General features: G+C 35.7%; 2 protein-coding genes across 4 annotated transcripts; one reads left to right on the top strand and one right to left on the bottom strand.

The window, feature by feature from the left end:
* Positions 1-6,273: 6,273 nt before the first annotated feature.
* On the top strand, positions 6,274-8,393 carry LOC140832827 (trihelix transcription factor ENAP1-like). Of its 2 annotated transcripts, none has more exons than XM_073197056.1 (2): positions 6,274-6,620; positions 7,151-8,393. In XM_073197056.1, the coding sequence occupies exon 2, from the start codon at positions 7,204-7,206 to the stop codon at positions 8,275-8,277; it is 1,074 nt and encodes a 357-aa protein (XP_073053157.1). In that variant the 5' UTR covers positions 6,274-6,620; positions 7,151-7,203; the 3' UTR covers positions 8,278-8,393. The 2 variants fall into 2 exon arrangements, with proteins under 2 accessions (XP_073053157.1, XP_073053149.1); XM_073197048.1 differs by having other exon boundaries at positions 7,041-8,393.
* Positions 8,394-10,373: 1,980 nt separating this feature from the next.
* LOC140832838 (uncharacterized) lies at positions 10,374-12,609 on the bottom strand. 2 transcript variants are annotated; one of them, XR_012118167.1, is made up of 3 exons: positions 12,247-12,609; positions 10,942-11,216; positions 10,374-10,532 (listed from the first exon to the last, which is right to left on the bottom strand). XR_012118167.1 is itself a non-coding variant. In XM_073197068.1 (2 exons), exons 1-2 carry the CDS (start codon positions 12,502-12,504, stop codon positions 11,028-11,030), a joined length of 447 nt encoding a protein of 148 aa, XP_073053169.1. In that variant the 5' UTR covers positions 12,505-12,609; the 3' UTR covers positions 10,800-11,027. The 2 variants fall into 2 exon arrangements, 1 of the variants encoding a protein (XP_073053169.1); XM_073197068.1 differs by lacking the exon at positions 10,374-10,532 and having other exon boundaries at positions 10,800-11,216.
* Positions 12,610-13,224: the final 615 nt, after the last annotated feature.

The following is a 13,224-nucleotide window of genomic DNA, read 5'->3' as shown; positions in this document are numbered from 1 at the left end:
CGTTGTATTTAGGCAATAATTCAAGTTTCATTAAACGTTGCAAGGTATTAAAATTTACGTGTCCTAAACGAACATGCCATAAATGTGAACACTCAAGCAAGTAAATAGAACTTTTTCCTTTATTACTTTCAACAACATTTTGGCTTAAAGCCATTACATTCAACTTGAAAAGGTTCTCATCGAGATATCCTTTTCCAATAAAATGACAATTCTTTGTCAATACAACCTTGTTAGACTCAAATACTAGTCTAAACCAATGTTTGACCAACAGAGACCCCGACACGAGGTTCTTTCTTATGTCCGGTACATGAAGTACATCAACAAGGGTTACTTGCAAACCCGATGTCATCTTCAGTACGACATTTCCGGTGCCCACCACCTCAGATGTAGCGGAGTTCCCCATGTATAGTTTTCTCCCGGTCGATGGAGTGTATGTGGAGAACATCCCCTTGTTGGAGCATATGTGTCGAGTTGCTCCCGTATCAACCCACCACTCATTGGAGTTTTCCACCAAATTTGCTTCCAAAATAACTGCAGATAAATTAAGTTCAAAAAAATCAAATGGTACCGACCTTTCTTGAGCTACGTTGGCTTGAGGATTTCCCTTCTTTGGCTTCCTACAATCCTTAGCCATGTGATTCGGTTTTCTGCAGTTGTAACAAGTGCCTTTGAACTTCTTCTTGTTTGGTGTTTGTTGGCCTTGCTGTGGTTGCTTCTCAAACTTCATTTTCTTCCCCTTGAAACTCGCTTCAACAATGTTCACCTTTGGTGCCATCTTACTTGCCTTGGCTTCGGTGCTCTTGTTGTCCTCTTCTATTCTCAATCTCACAATGAGATCCTCCAATCCCATCTCCTTTCTTTTGTACTTTAAGTATTCTTGAAATCCTTCCAAAACGGAGGGAGTTTCTCGATCATGGCAGCGACTTGGAAAGACTCGCTTAGACTCATTCCTTCCGCATGAATCTCGTGCAAGATAAGTTGTAGTTCTTGCACTTGACTCATAACAGATTTTGAGTCCACCATCTTGAAGTCCAAAAATTTCCCAACAATAAACTTCTTTAAGCCCGCATCCTCCGCCCTATATTTCTTATCAAGCATATCCCAAAGTTCCTTGGCGGTCTTGACTTGACAATACACATTGTACAATGCATTGTCAAGCCCATTGAGGATGTAGTTCTTGCACAAGAAATCACTTTGGTTCCAAGCATCCAAAGCGGTCCTCATGTTGGTGTCTGTCTCGTTTTCAGCAACGGTGGGAGGATCCTCCTTCAAGAACCTTGACAAACTCAAGGTTGTGAGATAGAATAGCATATTTTGTTGCCATCTTTTGAAGTCCGCACCAGAAAATTTCTCCGGTTTCTCTCCTTGTGCAATGGTTGTATGTTGAGTTGTAGATGATGATGCCATTGAAAATATTCTTGCAAATAATCAAAAATCAAAATTCTTCTTAAGATTGTTGTATGGGGTATTCAAATATGAGGGAAAAGCAAGAAGAAAATCAAAGAATAGAACTTTGTAGAGGCAAGTGTTGAACACTTTGTCCTTAAGAAGAATTTGCCCTCATAATGTGCTAGAGTTTGTGGCAATCTTCTCCAAGATACAACTACAACACTTGAATAATGAGCACTCAAATATTTAAGTTCTTTCACAAAGAAATGGATGAACTCTCTCTTGTTGAAGAAAGGAAGAAGGAGAATATGCTTATGCTTGTATATGTGTAAAAGTGTTTTTGATTTTGAATAATCATGCATTTCATTATTTTCAAACGAAAAGACATGATCTTTCATTTATAGGGAGTGTCCCTTGGCCATTGTAACTGATCACAATCATCAAACAATACCAAGTAGATGAAAAAAACATCAGAAAATTCGAAAAAAAATCCGAAGGGACGCGTCTGTGTGCGCAGGGGCGCACGCCCGCTCGCACGCTGCGGCCGCGCGCCGCGCCTGCCACTGTCTCGGCAGGCGCGCGTGCGCGGCTGCGCGCAGACCCGTGCGGCCGCGCGCCTGCCACTGCCTCGACAGGCGCGCGCGCCGCGGCGCGCATGCCCGCGCGGCCGCGCGCAAGGCACTGTTCACCGAGCAATTTTTTTTTTCTTTTCCGTCCCTTACACATTCCGACTACTCGATTTAAACTCTTTCAATATTTGATGAATTCGTTTCGAGTTTAATTCAGAACCACCGAACTTAATATTCGTTCATTAAGCTTCGTTCTCCGTTTCGATTTTTTCCAAATCACACACATTGATTTATTTGCTTAATTTTCATTCATTAAGCACCAAAATTCCAACAATTAATACATGATATTTAAATATCGAAAATTGTGTAGCAAATGCTTATTTTAATAAAGTCGTATTTTATACGCAAATGTGAAAGTTTTGTACTCAAATATCATATTTTCAATATTTTATATCGATTTTCATCTAAAAAATGCATGTAGACTTGGAAAGACTCGCTTAGACTCATTCCTTCCGCATGAATCTCGTGCAAGATAAGTTGTAGTTCTTGCACTTGACTCATAACAAATTTTGAGTCCACCATCTTGAAGTCCAAAAATTTCCCAACAATAAACTTCTTTAAGCCCGCATCCTCCGCCCTATATTTCTTATCAAGCATATCCCAAAGTTCCTTGGCGGTCTTGACTTGACAATACACATTGTACAATGCATTGTCAAGCCCATTGAGGATGTAGTTCTTGCACAAGAAATCACTTTGGTTCCAAGCATCCAAAGCGGTCCCTCATGTTGGTGTCTGTCTCGTTTTCAGCAACGGTGGGAGGATCCTCCTTCAAGAACCTTGACAAACTCAAGGTTGTGAGATAGAATAGCATATTTTGTTGCCATCTTTTGAAGTCCGCACCAGAAAATTTCTCCGGTTTCTCTCCTTGTGTAATGGTTGTATGTTGAGTTGTAGATGATGATGCCAATTGAAAATATTCTTGCAAATAATCAAAAATCAAAATTCTTCTTAAGATTGTTGTATGGGGTATTCAAATATGAGGGAAAAGCAAGAAGAAAATCAAAGAATAGAACTTTGTAGAGGCAAGTGTTGAACACTTTGTCCTTAAGAAGAATTTGCCCTCATAATGTGCTAGAGTTTGTGGCAATCTTCTCCAAGATACAACTACAACACTTGAATAATGAGCACTCAAATATTTAAGTTCTTTCACAAAGAAATGGATGAACTCTCTCTTGTTGAAGAAAGGAAGAAGGAGAATATGCTTATGCTTGTATATGTGTAAAAGTGTTTTTGATTTTGAATAATCATGCATTTCATTATTTTCAAACGAAAAGACATGATTTTTCATTTATAGGGAGTGTCCCTTGGCCATTGTAACTGATCACAATCATCAAACAATACCAAGGAGATGAAAAAAACATCAGAAAATTCGAAAAAAAATCCGAAGGGACGCGTCTGTGTGCGCAGGGGCGCACGCCCGCTCGCACGCTGCGGCCGCGCGGCCGCGCGCCTGCCACTGTCTCGGCAGGCGCGCGTGCGCGGCTGCGCGCAGACCCGTGCGGCCGCGCGCCTGCCACTGCCTCGACAGGCGCGCGCGCCGCGGCGCGCATGCCCGCGCGGCCGCGCGCAAGGCACTGTTCACCGAGCAATTTTTTTTTCTTTTCCGTCCCTTACACATTCCGACTACTCGATTTAAACTCTTTCAATATTTGATGAATTCGTTTCGAGTTTAATTCAGAACCACCGAACTTAATATTCGTTCATTAAGCTTCGTTCTCCGTTTCGATTTTTTCCAAATCACACACATTGATTTATTTGCTTAATTTTCATTCATTAAGCACCAAAATTCCAACAATTAATACATGATATTTAAATATCGAAAATTGTGTAGCAAATGCTTATTTTAATAAAGTCGTATTTTATACGCAAATGTGAAAGTTTTGTACTCAAATATCATATTTTCAATATTTTATATTGATTTTCATCTAAAAAATGCATGTAGATCCATACAGTGCATAAATATTTTTTATGGATCATGGAGTGCAAACTAATTTTTATGACACAAAATGAATACAAACTTAAGTTTCAGACTTGAGTTTGAGGATTTAAAGCGAATTTGCCAAAAAAAAAGTTCTTTTAAATAATGATTTAAATTGAGATTTATGATTTTCATGCCTACCAAATCAAAGCAACTTAATTTAATGATTGAGTCTCATGTGAGATCATCTCACGGATCATAATCTGTGAGACGAGTCAACCCTACCCATATTCACAATAAAAAGTAATACTCTTATCATAAAAAATAATACTTTTTCATGGGTGACCTAAATAAGAGATTCGTCTCACAAATATAACCCGTAAAACCGTCTCACACAAGTTTTTGCTTAATTTAATTGGTTTACACAACACCATTTAATGTTTTTTTTTAAAAAAACAAATTCTTTCCTAGGCGTACGGATGAAAATATACATTTAAATTAAAAAAAAACGCATAACAAAAGCTTATAATTGTAAATTATTTAATTCTCCATTTTTCATTGAAATATTGCAAATTTTCTCCTTTCTCGCATAACATATTTTTAAATCATTGTCTCTCAATTAGATTTTGCATATATTTTGTATAAGTTTCACCTCATATGTTGATTTAAGTGGGAATTTAAGTTAACTAGAAAAATATACGTGTGTTGTACGTCGAACTAATTCGATTGAAAAAATTAGTTAATTCAATAAATGAAAATTAGTTAAGTATAAATATTGTTGAGTACATATTTTTTCTCTATGTTTTACCATTAAGATATTTTTATTTCAAATTCATGCATCATTATTTTACTGAATTTACTTATTGTTATTGTTTTGAGATGTATTGTTGAAGCATTTTATTTATTATTTCAAATACTGAAATATTACATACAAAGTGTTTCATAACATGTTTCTAACGAACTGCTTTTGTTATGTCAACTTGTATTTGAAATGTTTTACAAATTTTTTAATCAATTTTTTTAGAAGATTATGTTAAGTTTTTTTCGTTCTACATATAACTGAACTTAATATAATTTCTCAATGCGTTCTGTTGTAGCCCAAATTTGAAATAAAAATTAAAAGAATTTATTCGTACCTTCTCTAGACTTTGATTTGATGTAAAACATTGCTTAAATTTTCAAAACGATCATATTCTTATAATTAACATCAAAATCATTCTCGGAGGTCATAAATACAATGTTTTTAGTTCAAATAACAAGCTTTGATGGCGATCCAAAGCATGTGTAAATGAATTGAAGAAAACTAGCTAAAATCAGAGCAAACACAATATATAAAAATAAATTTGAGATATTTATTGTAAATGACTAAATCTTTACCCACAAAGTCACTCACACACACACACATGCACACATATATGAGAGTTAAGATTCAAATAATCGATGAGTGATAGTCTTCACATAAAGATATTAAAATATTGTATTATAGCATCAGAAAAAGAGACATTATACATTCTGCAAATTTAATCATTTATACATAAACAAATTCGTGCATCATTATTTTACTGAATTTAATTTACTTATTGTTGTTGTTTTGAGATGTATTGTTGAAGCATTTTATTTATTATTTCAAATACTAAAATATTGCATACAAAGTGTCTCATAACATGTTTCAAACGAACTGCTTTTATTATGTGAACTTGTATATCTTTTGAAATGTTTAACAAATTTTTTAATCAATTTTTTTAGAAGATTATGTTAAGTTTTTTTCGTTCTATATAGAACTGAACTTAATAATATTTCTCAATGTGTTCTGTTGTAGTCCAAATTTGAAATAAAAATTAAAAGAATTTATTCGTACCTTCTCTAGACTTTAATTCGATCCTAACAATAATTATTTTATTTTAAGAACTCAATAATTTTTCAAGATAAAAACTTGTGGGAGACGGTCTCACGAGTCGTATTTAGTGAGACAAATATCTTATTTTGGTTATCCATTAAAAAATATTACTTTTTATACTAAGAGTATTATTTTTTATTGTGAATATCGATAAAATTGATCCGTCTCACAGTAAAGATTCGTGAGATTATCTCATCAGAGACTTAATCTTTTTTTAATTATGCCAATTTTTCATGGATAATATTTCCGGATCTTGTGGGTCGTGGCTATTGCTGTTCATTATCCTTTATTACTTGATAGAAATTTCGAGAATTAAAATATTTAATCGAGAATTAAAATAAATTAAATAGATTATATCTTAATTAATCCATTTAAATACTTGATTAAATATATATTTTTAAGAAGGAAAAAACCGCTTTTAAATTAAACATTTGATGCGACGCCGGTTCTACCTCTAAGCCGGTAATGCTTAATGCTTGCAGCTGGAGTGGACCCGAATCCGGTGAGATGCGCTTCTCGGTATGCGCTACCCAAGCGCATGTTAGTGACCGCCCCTTCACATTCCCCGTTAACCGATGCCAAGGGAAACATTTTTCTTTCATTTTCTCTTTGATTCCACCGAAATTTGTAGGATTCCACGAGAATTCTCAATCCTATTTCTTCGAAAACCATTTCTTTGAATTTATAATTGCCTTTTCGACTGCGTCGGAATCTTATCTGTGGTAATAAGAAAATATAATCTGGAGTGTGTGATCACACCACGTGATGGATGATCGAGCTGTATGAGGTAAGAATTTAAATGTTTTTGTTTTCAATTTGTGGAAATTTTGCGTGATTGGTTATTGAGTCTGATCTAGGCGTTTTGGATGACGTTCTACTTCATTAATGAGTTATTTTATTGTATTGAAAATAAATATGAAACAGTATTTTTTCATTGAAATTAACACTCTGATTTGTGGTTTGAGATCCTAAAGAAACTTACTTTTCATTTAAGATACAAATATTATGGTGTTCCTATTGTCAAAAAATACTTAAATGGTAGCTCGGGCGTATCCAAGAATTTTGATGGGACATGGAAAAATTACACATACATTTTTTTATGGTTTTTTCGCTTTGCCCTCACTGATTCGGATCCTTTTTAGGTACGGTTAGACCTATCAAAATAAATTTTGTCATATCTTTTAACGATAATGATCTGAATATTTAGGTGTTCCATAGAGAAGCAATATCGTGTTTCTTGAAGTAGAAGACACAATATTTGTCTTGGCCCCGTGTATGGGTTTTGTTCTCTAAGAACTATTTTTTTTGTAAAACAAGAAAATAGTTATTGTTACAGCACTATATAGTTGCTTCTTTGGTTGTGGAGTACGATGGATGATGAGGATGAAGCAAGCTATCATCCCAATGCTTTTGGTGCAATAAATAAGAAATTTTCTACCAAAAATGTCAACACTTCTCCTGGTCGTCCGTTTGTTGAGAATGACGATGATGATAATGAGGAGGAGAATAGAGATAGTGAAGGAGAAGAAGATGACAATGATAATGAGGATGATGTTGATGGAGGGAATGGTGTTCAAAGGATCGACCCAGATGATTATGAAAATGACGAAGATGATCACGAAGACGATGATTATAACAACTTACAGAATTACCCAAAGAAAAGGAAGATAAAGACCTTGTCGAGTTATGAATTTGCGCCTAGAGTACCAAAACCAACTCATGGTGGACGTAATTCACCTACAGAATGGACGGAAAAGGAGACTTTTATCTTGCTTAATGTTTGGGGTGATAGGTTTATCAAACAGGGGAAAAAAAGTCTACGCTCTGAAGAGTGGCAAGAAGTTGCCGACATGGTTTCTCATGAGTCAAAAATTGAAAGAACCAATGCTCAGTGTCGGAATCGTTTGGATACGTTGAAGAAGAAGTACAAAAAGGAGAAGATAAAGTCGGGAGAGGGTGAAGGCTCAACTTGTGATTGGGTGTACTTCAAGAAGATGGATATGCTATTATCATCACATGCACAACAAGCTGGTCTTTCTTGTGGTGTTGACTCGGGAGAATATGTTTTCATGAACCCTAAAGTTTATCTGAATCGCTCAAATGGGTTGGATGAGATGAGGGATAGCCCTGGAAATTCAGAATCCTCCAAGGGTGAGGAACATGAATCGGACAACCTTCTTCCGCCCAAGAAAATGAAGACTGCAAAATACAGGCGAAGTGGAGCTTCTGTAAAACTGCTTGCTGATTCTATTCTGAAGTTCAGTGAGATTTATGAAAGGATCGAGAATAGTAAGAGGCAGCAATTGGTAGAGCTGGAGAATATGAGGATGGAGTTCCATAGAGATTTGGAATTGCAGAGGAGGCAGATTCTTGAGAAAACTCAAGCTGAGATTGCGAAGATACACCATGGAGAAGATGAAGGAAATGAGAATGGCAGCGGTTGATCTAGTGTATATGGTTCAATTTTTTTGCCGTGTTTGAAAAATCTACTGCTTATAGATGTATCATAACATTGTTGATCTGCAAGACAATAAAAGGTTGAAATATTAGTTAGAGATTACTTAATAATGACAAAAGAGTGTATCGACTATTACATTAGCATGATAGTATAAGCTTGAATGACCGTTAGATAGATTGATCATCGCAGATTGACTAAAGTCAGGTAGAGTGATCCGGAGTCAGTCCCGCATTTTGGTGAATAATATATGAACTTCTATAATCTTTGTTTGCTGAAGCTTCAATTCAGGAGTTGCATTTTATCCTTCCTTTCGTTGATTTGGCTGTTACCAGGATGGAAAGAACCGTTGACGCATTATTTTACAAGAAGCCACAATTAATGGATCTACGGTATTGGAATATGAAATCTGGAGCGTTTTATTTTAAACCAACTTTCATTCCTTTTTGTTTCACTGAAGGCTGAGGATGATCTTGCATTACTTTTCACTCCCCACTGCAGACACTGTCGTAGACTTTCAAAATTCAGCAGAAAGCAGGGTGGTTAGACCATTTTGAGCTCAAGTTCCAGCTTCATTTAGTTTTTCATGAAATATAGCCCTCTCGAGTTAAAATTGACTTTATTTTATATTGTTTAATAATCTAAAATAAATATCAGTATTGTTTGTAAAAGCCATTATTTCTGCTACAGTGGTAAAGAGCAATAAAAGGATAAACAAAGTGATAGAATTCATGGTTCGGTCCTTTAATGGAAAAATTAGACATTAAAACAGCACAATAATCCCGATCCAATGCTCATCGTTGGCCAATCGCATAGGATAAACGTTTGATCCCTCGTGAATTTGTTTTTAGCTAATGGTGAGCATTTGATCAAAAACTCAAAATGCTCCAAATTTATTGGGCAGTGTTGTTAAAACGTTTGCAGCTTGCTCTTTGTAATGTTGAAATAGTATTCATTTTTGGGTATATTTAAACAAATAAGGGATGAATCAAGATTCAAAATCAAAAAGGATATAAGTATATATATTTTTGAGTAGGTCTCTTGTGAGATTATCTCACGAATCTTTATCTGTGAGACGGGTCAATCCTACCGATGTTCACAATTAAAAGTAATACTCTTAGCATAAAAAGTAATAATTTTTAATGGATGACCCAAATAAGAGATCCGTCTCACAAAATACTATCTGTGAGACCGTTTCACACAAGTTTTTGTGTATATTATTTTTTATAAGAGTATACATTTTTTGACATAATTGTTATTTGAAAATGATTATTTTCCCACTCTTCAGAGCTTCATTTTGTGATCATTGCGAAGCCCCATTGTAGGATTCAACCATGTCGAGCAGCTGGGTTATCGTGCAACATGGAAGTTGAGATCGATCAATTATTTATATGTTTTTAACGTTTGATTAATTTGTTTTTGTCTGATCAATATCTTGTTCCAATTTTAAACGAAAAAGACATGAAATTTTGTCGAATCCTTTATTTTCTTTTCAAACAGGAGGAAAAGCTAAGCCATTGAAGCAACCAAAGGTCGAAAAGAAAGTTAACGACGAGGTATTGATCTTCTGCAACTAATTTCCCATTATTGGAAATTGAGGGAGGTAGATTTAACCAAGCGTGTGAATGGATATATGCTTGTGAAAGATGGAATTATTTGTTTCAATGGTGCATGCAGAGAAATTTGAACCATACCTATCAATCAGTCTTCCGGATTCTTAGTTTTTTGCCTTTTGTGCATGGAGAGGTAGCGCCTTTCTTTCGCTCAAACTTTTCAAAATGCTTGAGGAAGACACAAACTCAATGTCACCCTATGAAGTATGAAAAGTAATGGATGAAAGCTGTCATCTGCCAAATGCTGTATAGATTTTATGTGGGCTGTTCGATATGGATTTCTTGCCAAGATCGATACCATCATCTTCAAAGGGCTGCGCCACGTGCTCGATGCTAGGACCAGATTTTTGGTGTATGATATCATGAGATAGTGCTAGTTTTCTTTCCGATTGTTTTAACCTCGAGTGCTTGTATCAATGCAAACTGTTTGAGCATTCGAACCTTAAGAAAGAAAATGAGGGAATTGAAACACTAACAAAACGTAATTCGTTTATGTTGTTTGTCAAGTGGCCTTCGGTAAATTACTTTCTTGTACATATATCTTTGGTTTTGGTATATTGCAGGTTGATTAGGCTAATCTTCAAAAGAAAAAGGATGAAGAAAAGGTAAAACACTGGTTTTTCTTGGATGCCTGTTCTTTTCCATGGCCTCTAACCTATATTTGTCGTGTTTTTCTCCCGTTGGCAGGCTCTGAAGGAGGTCAAGGCGAAGGCGCAACGAAAGGGTCCATTTGGTAGCTCTGGTCTGAATAAAAGTGGGAAGAAATGATGGTTGCTTGTGATAAAACTCGACAGGAGTTGTTCATTAGGAGTCTACTACATTTTAATGATCACATGTATCAACCATGATTAACTTGGACAATGGATTTTGTGTGTTGATGATCATTTCGAGCGGAATAGACACAAATGAGATTACCAGATTGAAAAGATACAAAGGAGTGAAAATGTAACTCGGATTGTTTGACAACATTGTTTAAATCAATTACGATCCACCGCCTACTTGACCTGTCAATCTTGCAAAAACATGCTTTACAATAGAACTCAAGACCCTACAGGTTATGCTCAAAATGCATAGTGTGTCGCTAAAGCAATCAAAATTCGTGTATGATCTGGCCCTGTGATTTATGTTACAGCTGTTCGGGCTCTTCTGGATTCTCTTTATCAGGATCTTCCTCCTCTTCCTCTTCCTTTTCTTCTTCCTCTTCATCGTCTTCTTCAGGCGGATCGGCCGGCATTGGTGACGGCAATGGAGTTTTCATTGGGCTGAACTGGGGGAATATGTCGGGTCTCCTTCCAGGCTTTGGCCTATCCCACTCCTGAAAACACAATATGATCTCAATTATGAAAGTCAAGCTTCAAATTAGAAGGAATCCGACAAGATTAGAAAACAAAGCACTGGTAATTGGCTAAACAACCTCGGTCAACTCTTTTTTTAAGAAAATGACATCATTAAGTGTATTTAATTATACTTAAGGATCATTTTCTTAAAAAAATAGTTGACCGAGGTTAAAAAATAAAATACCCCAGGTAAAAAAAAAAGGCCACTTCTATGAATCCTGGTCCCATGGAGGAAACATCCAACTGCTTAAACATGTTGAATTGAGTCAGATATCAATCAAGGACCGCTGCATAGACATCGTTTACAGGAGTGCCAAAGTAGAAAAGAGCCATAAATCAAACGCACATCGTGTCAATGAACTAGTATTATCTCCCTCACTGATATTTGAATGCAATGCATAAGATTACCGTTAACAATTGCATATATTAAATAATTTATCGAAGCAGCAATACAAGAAATGTAAGGAAGATTCATCTAACTTCTCTTTCACATGGATGTTGTTCTAGTCTCATAAAAAAATGGTCGGTTAGTTCTGTTCTATTCTTCTAAATATGCCAAGAAAGATTCACAAAGAAGATACAAAGACTTGAAAGTTACACCTCAACCATTTCGGATGGTGAAAACGAAGCTTAGAAGATATGTTTTGTGAATCCAAAATAACGAATGAAGCAAAACTATGAACCACTGAAAACATGAACATGCAAACAGAGTAGTATTCTTGAACCCTTCTTCACGAGCATGAATAAGTTCTAAATACAAGTGCAAATACTCTCGACTCGACAATGCCTGTTTTCTTCTGCTTTTGTGCCATCCCCATGAATCAATTTCGTTCATATCCACACTCAAAAGTCACCCTAGCAGAACTTTTCTGCCACTGATCAATCAAAAACAAATCCAAGACGGGGACACGACGAGGGGATTTCATAACTAATTTCTCCACAGCCCCCACCCCACGAGAAGCATAAACGAGAAAAAAAAAGAAGGCAAATAAACAAAGAGGAACTCACGATAGGAAAATCGAGAGGGGAGCGTCGAGTCATCTTCTCTTCTTTCGGAGCCATACCCACAACCAATGACCTTCGAATTCCTCGCCTCAATACCGGAAAGCGAATTCTCCTGAAACCAATCAAAGGCGGAGGAAGAGAAACAGACGCCATTGTCTTTGTCCCCATTTCGCATGAGGTTGAAGTAAGACATGGAGACGACACCGGCGTCATAGCCGGGATTTTGCTTGATAAAGAGAGGGATAATTGGAGAAACGCCATGTATGGCGTCGTGCGAAAGCTTATGCGGTGTTGCTGTGAGCTTCTCCACCTACAAATATCCACTCGCAAACCGCCAGGCCCAGCACCCAGATTTGACCCAGGCCTTTTTTTAAATTTAAATAAAAAGGAAAATCATAATTTTGGTACGTTCAGACGATTTTTATTTTTTATATCCTTAAATTTTATTTTAGTTTATTATATTAATTTTTAGAATCTTATTCTTTTTTTCACAGTAGTATGGTGTTGATGCAGTCGGATCCGATAGAATCAGGGCAGTGCTCACAAAGATAGCATGGAATAAACCTAGAATCAGACCGAACCAATCTTAATAATCGTTTTTACGATCAAATTGGTCAGTCTGATCGTGTATTAGTGAACAGTTTAAAAATCGGTCCGATCGATTAACTACTTTTTAATTTTTTTGAAATTTTGATTATTTTCTTATATAGCAAAAAACGTATTTATCATATCTTAAATTTATTTTAATTATATATATATATGATTATTTAGATTTTGAATTTTGTTAAAAATATCATTTTAATAATATGAGAGCATGTCTTGATCTAATTTTATCTATATATATTGATTATATATGTATTTTTTAGATTTAAACTTTGATAAATACTTTTTTTATTAAATTTATATACACGTTAAAGATCTTTAGAATTAAAAAAATAATATTACTGTATTATATATTATCTATATATCTATCTATATCTA

The sequence above is a fragment of the Primulina eburnea genome, chromosome 1, assembly GCF_022965805.1.
Source record: "Primulina eburnea isolate SZY01 chromosome 1, ASM2296580v1, whole genome shotgun sequence".
Classification (NCBI taxonomy): Eukaryota; Viridiplantae; Streptophyta; class Magnoliopsida; order Lamiales; family Gesneriaceae; genus Primulina; species Primulina eburnea.
Note: the sequence above shows the minus strand (reverse complement) of the source record. Positions and strands in the feature narration are given on the sequence as shown.